We start from the raw sequence: 13,144 nt of genomic DNA, 5'->3' as shown, positions 1-13,144 counted from the left end.
TTTCAGCAGCCTTGGAGTGAAGAGGGTTAAGACCATTAACATCAAAAACTGCACACTCCAGTGATTAAAAAAAAAAAAAGTCTCAGTGCAGAAGCAGGGGGGTGGAGGTAGGGGGCAACGATTTCCCACTACAAAGATCACGAATGTATGGGAGCCCTTTGCAGCCCTGAGTTGGGTGGAAACCAGCCCCCCAGCCATCTGTTCTCCTTCCCAGCTCTCCTTCCCCACTCTGTCATGCTAGTACTGTATTTTGGAGCCAGGCGGGCTTTCCCACTATGAGACGGAGCTGCTGTAACACTACAGAAAGCTTGATGATGACACCTTGTCTTCTGGGCAGAACTAGGGAGTGCAGAGGGGTTTTCAGGGACACCTTCTCCTTGCCCTCAGGGCGTTTACTATGTTGAAATTTCAGCAGGAAGGCAAGCAGCTGTTCCTCAAATATAGAGATCTCCCAGGGGAAGGTGGGGGGCAAAATCAGCACACATGTAAACACCTGGTCTTACAGGCAAGAACAGAGTTTGTGGAAGGAGTGCAGCACCTCTGAGATCCATTCAGCTTTGTTTCCACTGGTTAATTAATTCAAACATCAGCAATATTCAACCACAGCCCTCTATTTCCTGTATCTGCCTGCGTGTCAAAGTGTGTGTGCACTGGCCTGCACAGAGAGGGAAAAGCCTCCCCAGTACAAACACATATGTGCATGTTCTCCCTCAAAAAGATGCCAGTGTATCTGTGTTGCTGTACTTGCCTCTTTTTCTATTTCTGGCATTTTTGGTGCACACTTGGGTTTTTTTCCTTAGAGGGGAGAAGGTGGGCAGGGATTCCTTTTTCCTCTCATTCAATTTCAGTGCCTACTCAAGAAAGAGGGACATTGTTAACAGACATGCAGGGCTCTTAGACACTGTTGCACTACCCTGCACCAGCACACAGCCCCTCCTGAGCTCCCCCCAAAGCTCTGCCACATTCCCATTCACCACTAGCCTGCAGCCCTGCTCCTGAGCGAGACCACATCCAGGTACAGAGTGACTCCACCTGAAGGAAGGGCTACAATTTCAGCAAATGCAAAGATGAGGTCCGTCAACTTCCTTTATAGACCTATTCCAGCATTTTACCCAAGAAGGTAGTTTCTGTTCCCTCACTAAGTCCCATCGCCTCATCCTGAGGCTTCTGGGGAGGAAAGACAGAGCATTCACAATGAGAAAGGAGCCACACACCATGCCCCAGCAGAGCTGCCTAGACAAGAACACTGCCATGTTCCCAGAGAATCACAAAGCTCTTACCCTGTCCTTCTTGCCAGTTCGTGCATGGACCCCTGCCAAAGTCTGTGGCCACATAAAAACTTTGTTCATTGATCTCCTACACTCACAAGGCACTGCTTGTACTAGCCAAGCCTGCAAAATCAGGTACATCTAACTGCAAGCAATGGAGATTTGCTCTGAGAGCAGAGATGGAGCACCAAGATATGTTCTCAGACTCACAAGGAGTCAGAGTCCCAGGAAAGAGGCACTCAGGAGAGCATGAGGCACTTCAAACATGGGAGCATCCCTACCAGCTCCATGGTGGGTTTAAATAGGCTCTTCTGGGGCTCTCCATACAGCCAGTGCTTCCACTTCCCAGCACATCTCTAGCTGAGAGAGAGTACTAAAGCAGTCAAGAAGAGGGTGTTCTGCCCAGCACCCTATGATGTCCAACCAGGAGAGCTAAGAGCCAGCATTGCTCAAGCCTGTCGAAGCTCTGGAGTACAGGGAAGTCTTGCAGACACAGCAGTCAGACGTGAAAGAAAAAGCAGAGTGCGACTCTATCCCTAACTTACTACTTTTCTAAATTGCAAGTGCCTCTGGAAGGCTCTGAAGTGCAATGGATAGGCAAAGAGAACTGAAAAAAGACACCTCTGGCCAACAGGACACCTGTGCCTCACTGCTTTGAGTCATTTATTCAGTCCACTTCCCACAAGTGCCAATAGTGCTTCCCCATTTTGTTATCTCTGTATCTCCTTTATCCAAAGCCTCAAAATTTATGAGGGAGAACTGGTCTCAGGTCACTGTTCCACTCACCACAAATCACAGGATTTGCCCATCCTCCATCACAGTGCTCCCGCCATTACTGAAAGAGTAACGCAGAACAGATGGACACAGTGGATTTGGGTGAACAAACGCAAAGCAAGCAAATCTGGGACAAAGAACAGCAATACTGCCACAGGAAGCGTGGGGAGTGAGGAAGAGGGAAAATACAAGCTGCGCTCCCTCCCTTGCAAAGTTGAGGCTCTCCCCAGAAGCTGTTACAAAAGCAAGATAAACCCACAAACAATAGGATCCACTCATTTTCCTTCTATGTTTCCCTGGCAACACCAAGCACTCAATGACAGTTTAGAGTGCAAAAGACCCATCTGTTTGGTCAGTTAATGGCAGGAAGGCAAAGAGACTTAAGCAGAGCTTCTCAGCACTTGTTGTTTGGTAACCCCATTGAGGCAACCTGCAGTACTAACATTTATATTCAACATTACACTGTATTTAAATCCAAATCTCTGTGCTGGAACTCTAAAACTCTAGTGAAGAAGGTGTTTTTTCACTGATAATTTACAGATCTACAGCTGTTCCTGCACACATAGATGGGAATGCATGACAGCATCATGAAGGTAGATGCACACAGATCTCAGTGGGAGTGTTCCAGGCAAGAGAAAGTAAATTCCAGGACTGTTGCCCAAACACACTGATGCGCAGACGCTAAAAGAAGCCCTAGCTGGACAAAGAGGTCTCAGTAGACCCCCCCAAAATGGTCAAGCTGCATGGTTCCAGACTGGACTCTAAGAAGTTCCTCTCTTCAGTCAAAGGGCAGGACCATGTCTTTACTATATAGCTAGGCCCACCTATTTAGCATTCCTGCTAGGCATGTGGGTTTGTTGGCATTTTTGTTATGGTCACTTGTGGAATAAGGCCCTGAAGGGCCAACACTGTCCATTCTCACCTCTTTATAGGATGCTGGGGCTGGCCAACGAGCCTTCACCTCACACAGCCCTGACTCAAGGCTAGTACGCAGATGGACCTCTGCTTGTCACACAACTCTTGATATAGCTGTTCAAGTAGAACCTTAGGCAATGAACCTCTATTCCTTAAATCACAGGCAAGCTGACTTGAAGACTTTTAGTACAGCCCCCCAAAGCTATCAGGGCTCAAGAAGAAATTATGCCCACCCAGGTGCTTGTGCCTTCTCTATCTGATGAATTATCACACAAATTTTTTCATGCCTCAAGTGTGTTCCAAGCATGCTATCCCAAACAATGTAATCAAATCAATGTGACATTTCACCTGAATGGTAGGAGTCACTCTAGCATAAAACAGAAAAAAAAGAACTTTTAAAGCAGTAGAAAGGAAAAATAAACAAACAAACAAAAAGGATTCTGCCTATTCTGCACACCAGCAGTCACGGCATAGTCAACTCTACCCCAATGAGATTCCTATCCTGCTGAGAGAACTGCACAGGGAAACATCATATAAAGACTGCGAAACAGCAGTGCTTTCCCAGAACCAGAGGTAATCTTGTGGGTTAGTCTGTGGCAGGAATCCTTGCAGGACCACCTTCAGCAATTCCCAGCCACTCATAGAATGGAAAAACCCTTTCCATCCATCTCACTGCAGACCAAGATAAATAGCAAAAGTATTTCAGCATGAGCTGGATTAAGGCCTCCTTGCTGTGTAACAGAAACACCTTTAGAATACGACCTACCACGTACGTCCCTGCACCACAAGATCCCGACATATATTTATTAGGCTGAGGAAAAAAATCTTCCTCCAATGAATCTCAAGGAGTAGTTAATAGTTAATTATCATCAAGCAACTCACAAGGGGTTTTTATCTTCCTGGGCAGGAATAGGACAGAGATCCTCTGCCATTCCTACCTGTATACTAGAAGAAACTAGAAAACTAGAATAGGATTTTTTCCAGAACAGACAAATGATGCTCAGTCAGTCCCACAAGCAAGCTGAACTGACTATCCATACCATATGCTGTGACAAAATCATGAAGCAGTAGACACTTTCACGTTCCTACTTTTGTGTTTCGCTTACCTTTATCTCCAAAAAGAACAACATTTTACTGAACAAGAAAATAGATCACAGAATCACAGAATTGTAGGGGCTGGAAGGGACCTCAAGAGACCACCCGGTCCAACCCCCCTGCCAAAGCAGGTTCCCTAGAGCAGGTTACCCAGGTAGGAGTCCAGACAGGCCTTGAATATCTCCAGAGAAGGAGACTCAACAACCTCCCTGGGAAGCCTGTTCCAGTGTTCCATCACCATAGATACCTACCAATCCCCACCAAAAACAAGTGGTGACACAGTGTCATATCTGTCACCAAAAAGTTGTGTTTAGATCAGAAACGCAAAGTATTGGGACACTAGGTTCTAGGGCATCCCCTTCACCTTAAAGAAGAAACAATACCAGAACCAAAAGGCTACACGGCTTTACAGTTCCCAAGCAGCAGCATTTGCACTATTACATTTCATCTTCCAGCACCATATAGAGTGCAAACCCTTGCCTGTGAACAAATTTCACCTTTACCTTGGATTTACAGGAACCAGAAATCCCAGTCTAAGAGCTACACAGCAGAAGAAGCCTAAGGTTCAGTTCTAGGAGAGTGAAAAGTAAAATGCAAAGAGCAGTTGCAGTATTGCTAAACAGAGATCACACACAGAAAGAATCACTGCCTCGGATCAAGTATGTGCAGCATTCAGTGCTTCACCAAAAACAATGGGGCTTACGCGTATCAGTACGGCAAACAGGCTGAATCCTGCTGGAAGCATCACGAGTCCTAGCTATTGGAAAATTCGGCAAGGAACAGACCAAGCCATTCTTAGCTCCAGACAACATCCTGCTGATGCACAGGATCACTTGGTATGCCAGCCTGGCCAATAATTGCTGGTTCAGAAGCTTTATATGAAGTAGTTGCACCACCTGCTGTCTGCTCCAAGAGAAGCTACCAGTGTTCATTAGATTCACAGAATGGTTTGGATTGGAAGGGACCTTAAAGATCATCTAGTTTCAATCCCCCTGCCATAGGCACGGATGCCACCCACTAGATCAGGCTGCTCAGTGCCTCATCTAGCCTGGTCTTGAACACCTCCAGGGACGGGGCATCCACAACTTCTCTGGGCAACCTGTTCCAGTGCCTCACCACCCTCTGAGTGAAGAATGTCCTCCTAACCTCTAATCTAAATCTTCCCTCTTTTAGTTTAAAACCATTCCCCACTTGTCCTGTCATCTGTCTGAGCAAAAATTTGCTCTCCATCTTTTTTATAAGCCCCCTTTAAGTACTGAAAAGTTGCAATCAGGTCACCCCCAAGCCTTCTCTTCTCCAGGCTAAACATACCCAGCTCTCTCAGCCTTTCTTCACAGGAGAGGTGCTCCAGCCCTCTGTCATCTTCATGGCCCTCCTCTGGACCCATTCTGACAGATTAGCAAGCATCCTTCATGTGCTGGGGGCCCCAGACCTGGACGCAGTAGTCCAAGTGGGGCCTCACAAGGGCAGAGTGGGGAGGGACAATCACCTCCCTCGACCTGCTGGCCTCTCCTCTGTTGATGCAGCCTAGGACGCAGTTGGCCTTCTGGGCTGCAAGCGCACATTGCTGGCTCATGTCAAGCTTTTCATCCACTAGAGTAAAAATCAGTATTGAGGAAAGCTTTCTTTAGAACCAGTTCTTTGTGGAACATGCTCTTGATTAAAGTCATCAAGAAAGACTTTGTATCTGGAAACTAGGAAGCAAAATCAACAGAGGGACAGCTCTAGTTGAAATGGTTCAGGTTCTCAGATTATGAGAAATTCACTTTAACGCCCAGCTCCTCTCAGGAGAAAGACTGCAATGTTAACTCTTTGGGAAGCACTCATGTCATTACCACCCCAGAACTCTAAAAGCTAACATGGAACAAAAACTTCCAAAGAAATAAAAATTCTGCTGAGCAAAACAAACAAACAAACAAGCAAAAAAAAAAACCAACAAACCAACAGCCATCACCAAACCCCACTTTTAGCTAAGCAGAAAGGAAGTAGACATCTTAAATCCTGCACTATTCCACTTTTCTGGACAAGACTACAGCTCTAACTGATCCAAACCAATGGGGCAAAGAAATGACTCCTACAGCAAGACACAATACTAAAAGTGTTCTTAGGGTACAGGCTCTTGTGGACACATCCAGGCAGACAAGTCAGTCTGCTCTCTCAGCTGACACAAACAGAACAGATTGCAGGAAGATCCCCCCTAATCCTAAAGGTCAAGCAACCCGTTCATGGGCAAGTATTTGTGTACCTGGCCTCAAAATTAATTGGGCATGCAGTAGCAACGTAGTGTGGGTCTAAAATGAATTCAAAAGAGAAACGACCTCTGCTTGCTGAAGCACAGGTGTATACTGTGCAGACAGAAGGAAATCAGAAAATCAGTTTATTTAAAATTAAAACCAAACTACCAAAAACAAACAAACAAAAATACCCACATACTTTCTGATAAGCTTCCTGCTCAAGCTAGATCTCCCGTGATACTACTTTCTCCCCCCATGGCTGTGTGGCCAGCAGTACTCACGTGTCCCTGTTCTTCCTCCACCCAGCATCATTTGGTTATGTTCAATTGGTCCCAAATACCAGCAGACATTTACGTCTTCCCCTTATATGCACACATGGAGGTCACTAAGTGCAAAGGCTTTTTCTCGCTGGGACAAATCTTGGGATTTATGTGCAATCATCTGCTTCCATGAAGAAAGGAGCTCTCACTTGGCAGAACCATAAAACAAGCATGAGAAGATATATCTACCTTCTCCATTGAAGCCAAAGCCTAAACACCACTAAAATCATCCTTGAACCATTCACCCTGCGGTCCAGACATGTCCATGCTCAATCTACAGCTGATGGTCTACCCTCTCCATGTACATCCCTCAGCATTCCCTAGAAAGTCTTCTGTAGCATTTCCCAGTCTCACCACTCCATTCTACTTCCACTGAACTGGGGCTCATCTTCCAAGTTCACTCTCTGGGAAAGGGGTATTTCCTGTTCGCTGTGCAGCATCTACAGATCCACATTGCAGTAGAAGAGCAGGACTCTCACCAGGCACTGGCTCTCCTTTGGGAAGTCACAGTGTCTTGGACCTTCCTCCCAGACAGTTGTCAGACAGGTCCGGTTAAGAACAGAGAAGCAGCCTTTCTTTGTGCTTCATGTTCACTCAGTGTTGTTGTATGGTTTCAACATCCTCTTCCTCCTCCCCATGTTCAGTGTGGTGCAGCAGCAGCTCCAGGTCAGGGTCAGAGCTTGCCTCTTCATTTAGATTCAGTGTTTTTTCACCTGCATGCAGACAGCCCATTTACTAATAAGCTAACTCGCTATAGTACCCATCAGTCCTGAACACTGGCAACGAGCAGGAAACTCGAGCTCAGTGAAACTACAAGGATGCCTACAGAGAAACAGAAAGGCATTTAAAACAGAATCACCTTTGGTATTTATGGCTTTGAGAATGACATGAAGGGAGATTCCTGACAGACAGACAGCAAAACCCAGCCAGTTCAAGAGACTGAGGTGGTCTCCCAGCAAACGTGTGGCGAGGAATAAAATGCAGATTTCCTGTGGAAAGAAAAAAGATGACAAGTGGCAGGGCAGGACCCAGTGAGATACGCATGAGATATTTTACAGCTCAAGCCCAAATCAAGATGCCAGGCTGCTAATTTCCACCAGCACGTTCTTCCATGTGCAGAAGTTCTAAAAACAGATTCCAGAAACAGAATGACTTGTCAAACTGGAATTGGGAATTTTAAGTCTCCTGACTGCACAGCTTGGCTACGTAGGATTAGACAAGTTTCACATGTCACCAATCAGCTCAAAAGTACCTGTCCTGGACCCCTCAAAGAAGGGGAGAATGTGCCAAACCAGATTAACAGTTACCTCAAACCACTGGTTTGCCCTTATCCAGGTCTGATGCAAGAGAGTGCCCTTCTTAACCTCTCTTCCCTCCCGCATCATCCGTTGCTCATGAAGCCCATATGCTTTAGTTTCTCCCACATCCCACCAAACTTTGGACTTCAATGGCATTTTTATAGAACAGCCATCAGACTCTGTCAAGCAAGGACCAAGGGCTCTGCTACTCTGCTGTCAGAGTAGCAGGGATCAAGGGCCTTCACTGCAGAGACTGCAAGGAAAAGCATCAAGCTCCTGCGCAAGGAGAATAAAAATCATAGGAGATTATTTATAAAGCTGTAAGGAAGTTCCCACCACAGGAAGCCCATTAGGGATAACTCAGTACTTGCCTTCTAGTATTAGCACAGGAACCATGCCTTACCTTAAAAATGCCAGCAATGGAAAGGGTGAGGCTAGATGTTCTGGAAACCAAGAGGAACTCAGAAAAGCCTAGACCAAAGGCAAGAATTCCACCCAAGAACAGCTTCCCTACCAGACAGAGCAGCATTCCTGCTTCATGGAAATGGAAGAGCTTCTCTGATACGGACAAAGGCAGGCCTAGGAACAAGAAAGTGAGTAGCACAGTACCCTTCCCGATTCCCAGGACTCCCCACAACGAGATGGGGGTGAGCTGCTCACATTCCAGCATATGGAGAACATGGAGCCAGTTTTTCACAGCCCTTACTTCCGCAAGTGTGGCGGGCTACTATTCTTATGCACTCTATAATGTTCTGCCAGCATAAGTTCTATCTTGGTCCTTTTATCTCCAGGTCTCTAACTGCTGTGTGAAGTTCAGAAGTGTTCACTTATCCGCATGAATCACCTTTAACAACAAACAGCTGAGCACTCTCCCCAACCACTCTCTAAAGCTACCCTTGCTTTCTCTAATTAACTCACGCACCCTCAAACACTGCAAACAGAGGGAAGAGCACCAGGAACATGAGCGGCTGCAGGTGAAACATGATATCAATGGGGTTCTGGAGCCCTGAAAGAGGAGAATCAATAACAGACCGGGTAACAACAAGCCATGGAATAACATAGTTCCCTGAGTTTTTATTACCATATGTAGATGTAAACCTTATTTGAAATGCCCATACCTAGGCTGCTGCAGAGGCCAAGCCATCTTCATTACCCACCAACAGATGACCCCCATCCCAGATTTCAAACGCTGTCCCTTACACAAAAAGTTTTGTTTCTGCAGCAACAGTTACCATTTTCTTATTCCCCTCCCCATCACCAGCAAGGTGACCCACTTCTTAACTCCGTACATACCCAGTTCAGCCTTCTGCATAAGTATCTGCGTGAGAGTCCAGCGAACACCCCCAAGGAAAGAGGCACAGAGCACCAGCATGAACCCTTGTGTGTTGAACTGTGTGGACTTGTAGGTGAACATGAAGAGCCCCCCAGCGATGAGCAGAACCACCAGCACCAATGCTAACCTCTGGGCGAGAGCAAACACAAAATCACTACAGAGACTCCTGAAGATGAACACAGACAGGCACCTCTTTCGCATTCATCCGCACAATTGCATTCCTCCTCTACTTACACGTATCATCTACATGTACTGCCTGTTTCCCTAGGCCTAACATTTTGCTTCCCTAAAGCATTGCATTGGACCCTTACCATTTCCTCCAGCTTGAAGAGCAGTGAAAAAAGCAGGATGAAGAGAATGGCGGAGGATTTGGTCATCGTGTAGCTGTAAGGACCAAAGGACGTTATCAGTATCCTCTAATACAGTCCTTCCTAATAAAGTACCTTCAAGAACTAGATCACCCACTGATACATAGCTACCAGCCAGGCTATCATATACCCTGCATGCCAACCCCACCAAGCCATATGCCTCTTCAAGAAATTGACCCTGACAAAGCATTTTCCAAGCCACACCAGAGGACTCCCAGGGAAGATGAGATTTGTACTCACAGGGAGACAGTGACATACAGGAAGCTCCAGTTACTCAGTCCAATATCCAATGAAGTAGACAAAGCTAAAGAATCAAAGAAAAATCCTGAAGTTAATTGTCTTCCACCACGTAAAAGAAATCCCTGTTACGTGACCACACAAATAGGAAGGAGAGCAGATCCAGAAAAAAAATTGTTTTCCTCACATTAACTCTTCAATACCAAAATGGCTCAGATATTCTCAGTTTGTTTCTATCCTGTTCCCTGTGATTCAAATTTGGCCCAGCACCACCTTATTTAATATATGCCATACAAAAAAAAAAACAAACAGAAACCCCTTTCCCCCTGCTGTGACTGAAAGCCATCACAGATTTGCACCATTTAGACTTTTTTGAATGCATCAGAGCACGATAACTGTTAAGTATGAAGGTCACTTCAAGAAACCTGAAGAGGCAAGCCTGGCAACAATCCTCTGCGTGCACCCTTAATCCTCACAGAATCATAGAATCACTCCGATTGAAAAAGACCTCTAAGAGCATCTAGTCCAACCTTTCACCTAGTACTAAAATCCACCACTAAACAATGCTACTAAGTTCTATATCTACATGTTGCTTGAAGACCTCCAGGGATGGTGATTCAACCATTTCCCTGGGCAGCCTATTCCAATGCTGCACAACCCTTTCAGTAAAGAAATTTCTCCTAATATCCAACCTAAACCTCCCCTGGTGCAACTTGAGACCATTTCCCCTCATCACTTGGTACCTGGGAGAAGAGTCTGATCCCCACCTCACTACAGCCTCCTTTAAGGTAATTGTATAGTGCGATAAGGTCTTCCCTGAGCCTCTTTTTCTCTAGCTAAACAAACTCAGATCCCTCAGCCGCTCCTCATAAGAATTGTTTTCTAGACCCCTCACCAGCTTTGCTGCCCTTCTTTGGACATGCTCCATCACCTCAATGTCCTCCTTGTAGTGAGGGGCCCAAAACTGAACACAGAATTCGAGGTGCAGCCTCACCAGAGTTGAGTATAGAGGGACAATCACTTCCCTAGTCCTGCTGGCCACATCATTTCTGATACAAGCCTTAATGCTGTTGGCTTTCTTGACCACCTGAGCAGCCTGCTGGCTCCTATTTCAGCTGGCTATTGACCAATTACCCCCAGTCCCTTTCCACCAGGCAGCTTTCCAGCCACTCCTCCCTCAGCCTGTAGCGTTGCACAGGGTTATTGTGCCCCAGGTGCAGGACCTGGCACTTGGCCTTGTTGAACCTCATACAGTTGCCCTCAGCCCACCAGTCCAGCCTATCCAGACCCCTGTGCAGAGCCCTCCTACCCTCGAGCAGATCAACACTCGTGCCTAATTTGGTGTCGTCTGCACGCAGCTCACTAGCTTGCTACTACAGAAAAGTTTTAGCGATCCAGTGGCATGCTATGCTGAAAGGAAATATTGCTACAGAAATGTAGAAAAAAAATTTCAAGAAAGCACGGGACATGTTATGCAAGGTATTACAAATCTCACAGAGATCTTGAACCAGATGCTCTGTATGAGACATTACAACTACAACTAAACCAAGATAATATACAACCAAGAAATTGCTAACATAGCTAGAATTCCGTATTCTTGAGTAGGAGCTTTGCTTCTCAAGATCTACTACAGCTGCTTTGTGTGTTATACATAAACTTCTGTATTGCAAAGACCAAGTTCTAACTAGAGAAAAGGGTTAAATTAACGTAAATGCATGGCTTGATATCAACATTACAGAAAAGAAAACTGTGAGGAGTGGCTCATTCACCAGACGGTCACGCTGCCATCCAGAAGGACCTTGACAGGCTGTAGAGGCGGGCTGACAAAAATCTCCTGGAGTTCAACAAGGAGAAGTGCAGAGTCCTGCACCTGGGAAGGAACTCCAGGCACCAGGGCATGCTGGGGGTCACCCAGCTGGAAAGCAGCAGAAAAGGACCTGGGGGTCCTGGTGGACACCAAGTTGGACATGAGCAGCAGTGTGCCCATGCTGCTAAGGAGGCTAAAGGTATTCTTGGCTGCGTTAGGCAAGGTATTGTCAGCAGGTCAAGAGAGGTGATTCTTCCCCCTCTGCTCAGCTTGGGTGAGGCCGCACCTGGAGTGCTGCATCCAGTGATGGGCCCCCAGTACAAGAGCAACGCGGACATACTGGAGATAATCCAATATAGGGCCACCAAGGCGATGAGTGCAAACTGAAAGAAGACAGGAGGTACCGTCTAAACAGCAGGAAGCACTTCTGTGCTGTGCGGGTGACAGAGCACCGGTATAGGTTGCCCATTGGTGCTAGAGTCTTCTTCGGAGATGTTCAGAATCCGCCTGGACATGGTCCTGGCGCAGGGCGACCAGAGGTCCCTGCCAACCTCCTCTGCTCTGTGATTCCGTGAAACAAGTTGCAGAGGTGTCTACAACACTCCCATTGTATGTTTGCACGTGCCAGTTGTTCCTTAAAAAACTACGTTCCGAGGGGCCCGCCTGCGTTCTGACTAGCTCTTGTTATGACAACAAACGCAGCAGGTCTCAAGGAAAATCTGCGCCCGAAGCGCCGTTAAGGAAACGCACCGGCCGCCAGCAGCAGTGCCCCGGCGGAGCGGCGGCGGCTGCTGCTCCCCGCGGCTTCGCGCCTACCCCCGGGAAGCGGCGGACCGCCGAACCGCCGGCCCCCGGCCCGAGGGGACGCCGCGGCTCCCGAAGCGGCCCGGGCACCCCCGAGACACCGCCCGGCGCCCCCCGCCCCGCCGCGCCCGGCCGTACCTGCGGGGGCCGCCCGGCGGAGGCAGTCGGCCCAGGAGAGCGTCGCCCGCGGCCGCCCGGAGCGGCAGCGCGCCAGGGCGCGGAACAGCGCCGAGAGCGCGAAGATGAGCAGGAGGTGGAGCAGGGTGGCGAGCAGCGGGAACGGGAAGCTCTGCGGGACCGACAGCCGCCGTCACCGCCACCGCCACCGCCCGCCCGCCCGCCCGCCGCCGCCCCGCACCTTCACGAGCCACTTGTTGTAGAAGGTGATGCCGATGGAGAAGCCGTAGTAGAGCAGCACCAGCGCCGCCCGCCCCAGCGCTGCCGCGCCCGCCCCCATGCGCGCCGCCCGCCCGCCCGCCCGGGGCCCCGCGCCGGCCGTAAGGGGGGGGGGGGGGGGGCGCGTGGGGGGGGCGCGTGCCGCGGCAGAGCCGCGCCCGGAGGGGAAGCGGGGCCGGCGGTGACGGCGCGGCGGGGGGCGGGGCCCGCGCCCGTGGCGTCACGGCGCGAGGCCGGGCCGGAGCTGGCGGCCCGAGGGCGCGGCGGCGGAAGGAGGGAGGCGCGGGGAGGCAGG

At 48.5% G+C, this 13,144-nt stretch overlaps 1 protein-coding gene across 9 annotated transcripts in view; it reads right to left on the bottom strand.

Moving 5' to 3' along the window:
* The window catches only part of SLC35H1 (solute carrier family 35 member H1), a 34,961-nt gene extending 21,905 nt beyond the window's left edge, over nucleotides 1-13,056 (bottom strand). For 5 of the 9 annotated variants that reach the window (XR_013940160.1, XR_013940161.1, XR_013940162.1 and 2 more), the window contains exons 1-9: nucleotides 12,812-13,052; nucleotides 12,592-12,742; nucleotides 9,846-9,909; nucleotides 9,549-9,621; nucleotides 9,198-9,366; nucleotides 8,827-8,910; nucleotides 8,308-8,483; nucleotides 7,466-7,595; nucleotides 7,086-7,319 (exon numbers count right to left, since the gene is read on the bottom strand). Coding sequence is in view for 4 of the 9 variants with exons in the window: in XM_080558574.1 (XP_080414700.1) it covers nucleotides 7,201-7,319; nucleotides 7,466-7,595; nucleotides 8,308-8,483; nucleotides 8,827-8,910; nucleotides 9,198-9,366; nucleotides 9,549-9,621; nucleotides 9,846-9,909; nucleotides 12,592-12,742; nucleotides 12,812-12,910 (1,065 nt within the window). In the remaining 5 variants the exon portion in view is untranslated. Of the gene's footprint in view, nucleotides 1-6,412; nucleotides 7,320-7,465; nucleotides 7,596-8,307; nucleotides 8,484-8,826; nucleotides 8,911-9,197; nucleotides 9,367-9,548; nucleotides 9,622-9,845; nucleotides 9,910-12,591; nucleotides 12,743-12,811 lie in introns of those variants that run through there. The other 4 variants (XM_080558576.1, XM_080558574.1, XM_080558577.1 and 1 more) reach the window with 4 other exon arrangements.
* Nucleotides 13,057-13,144: the final 88 nt, after the last annotated feature.

This window comes from Anser brachyrhynchus, assembly GCF_964034855.1.
Source record: "Anser brachyrhynchus genome assembly, chromosome: 16".
Lineage (NCBI taxonomy): Eukaryota > Metazoa > Chordata > Aves > Anseriformes > Anatidae > Anser > Anser brachyrhynchus.
Note: the sequence above shows the minus strand (reverse complement) of the source record. Positions and strands in the feature narration are given on the sequence as shown.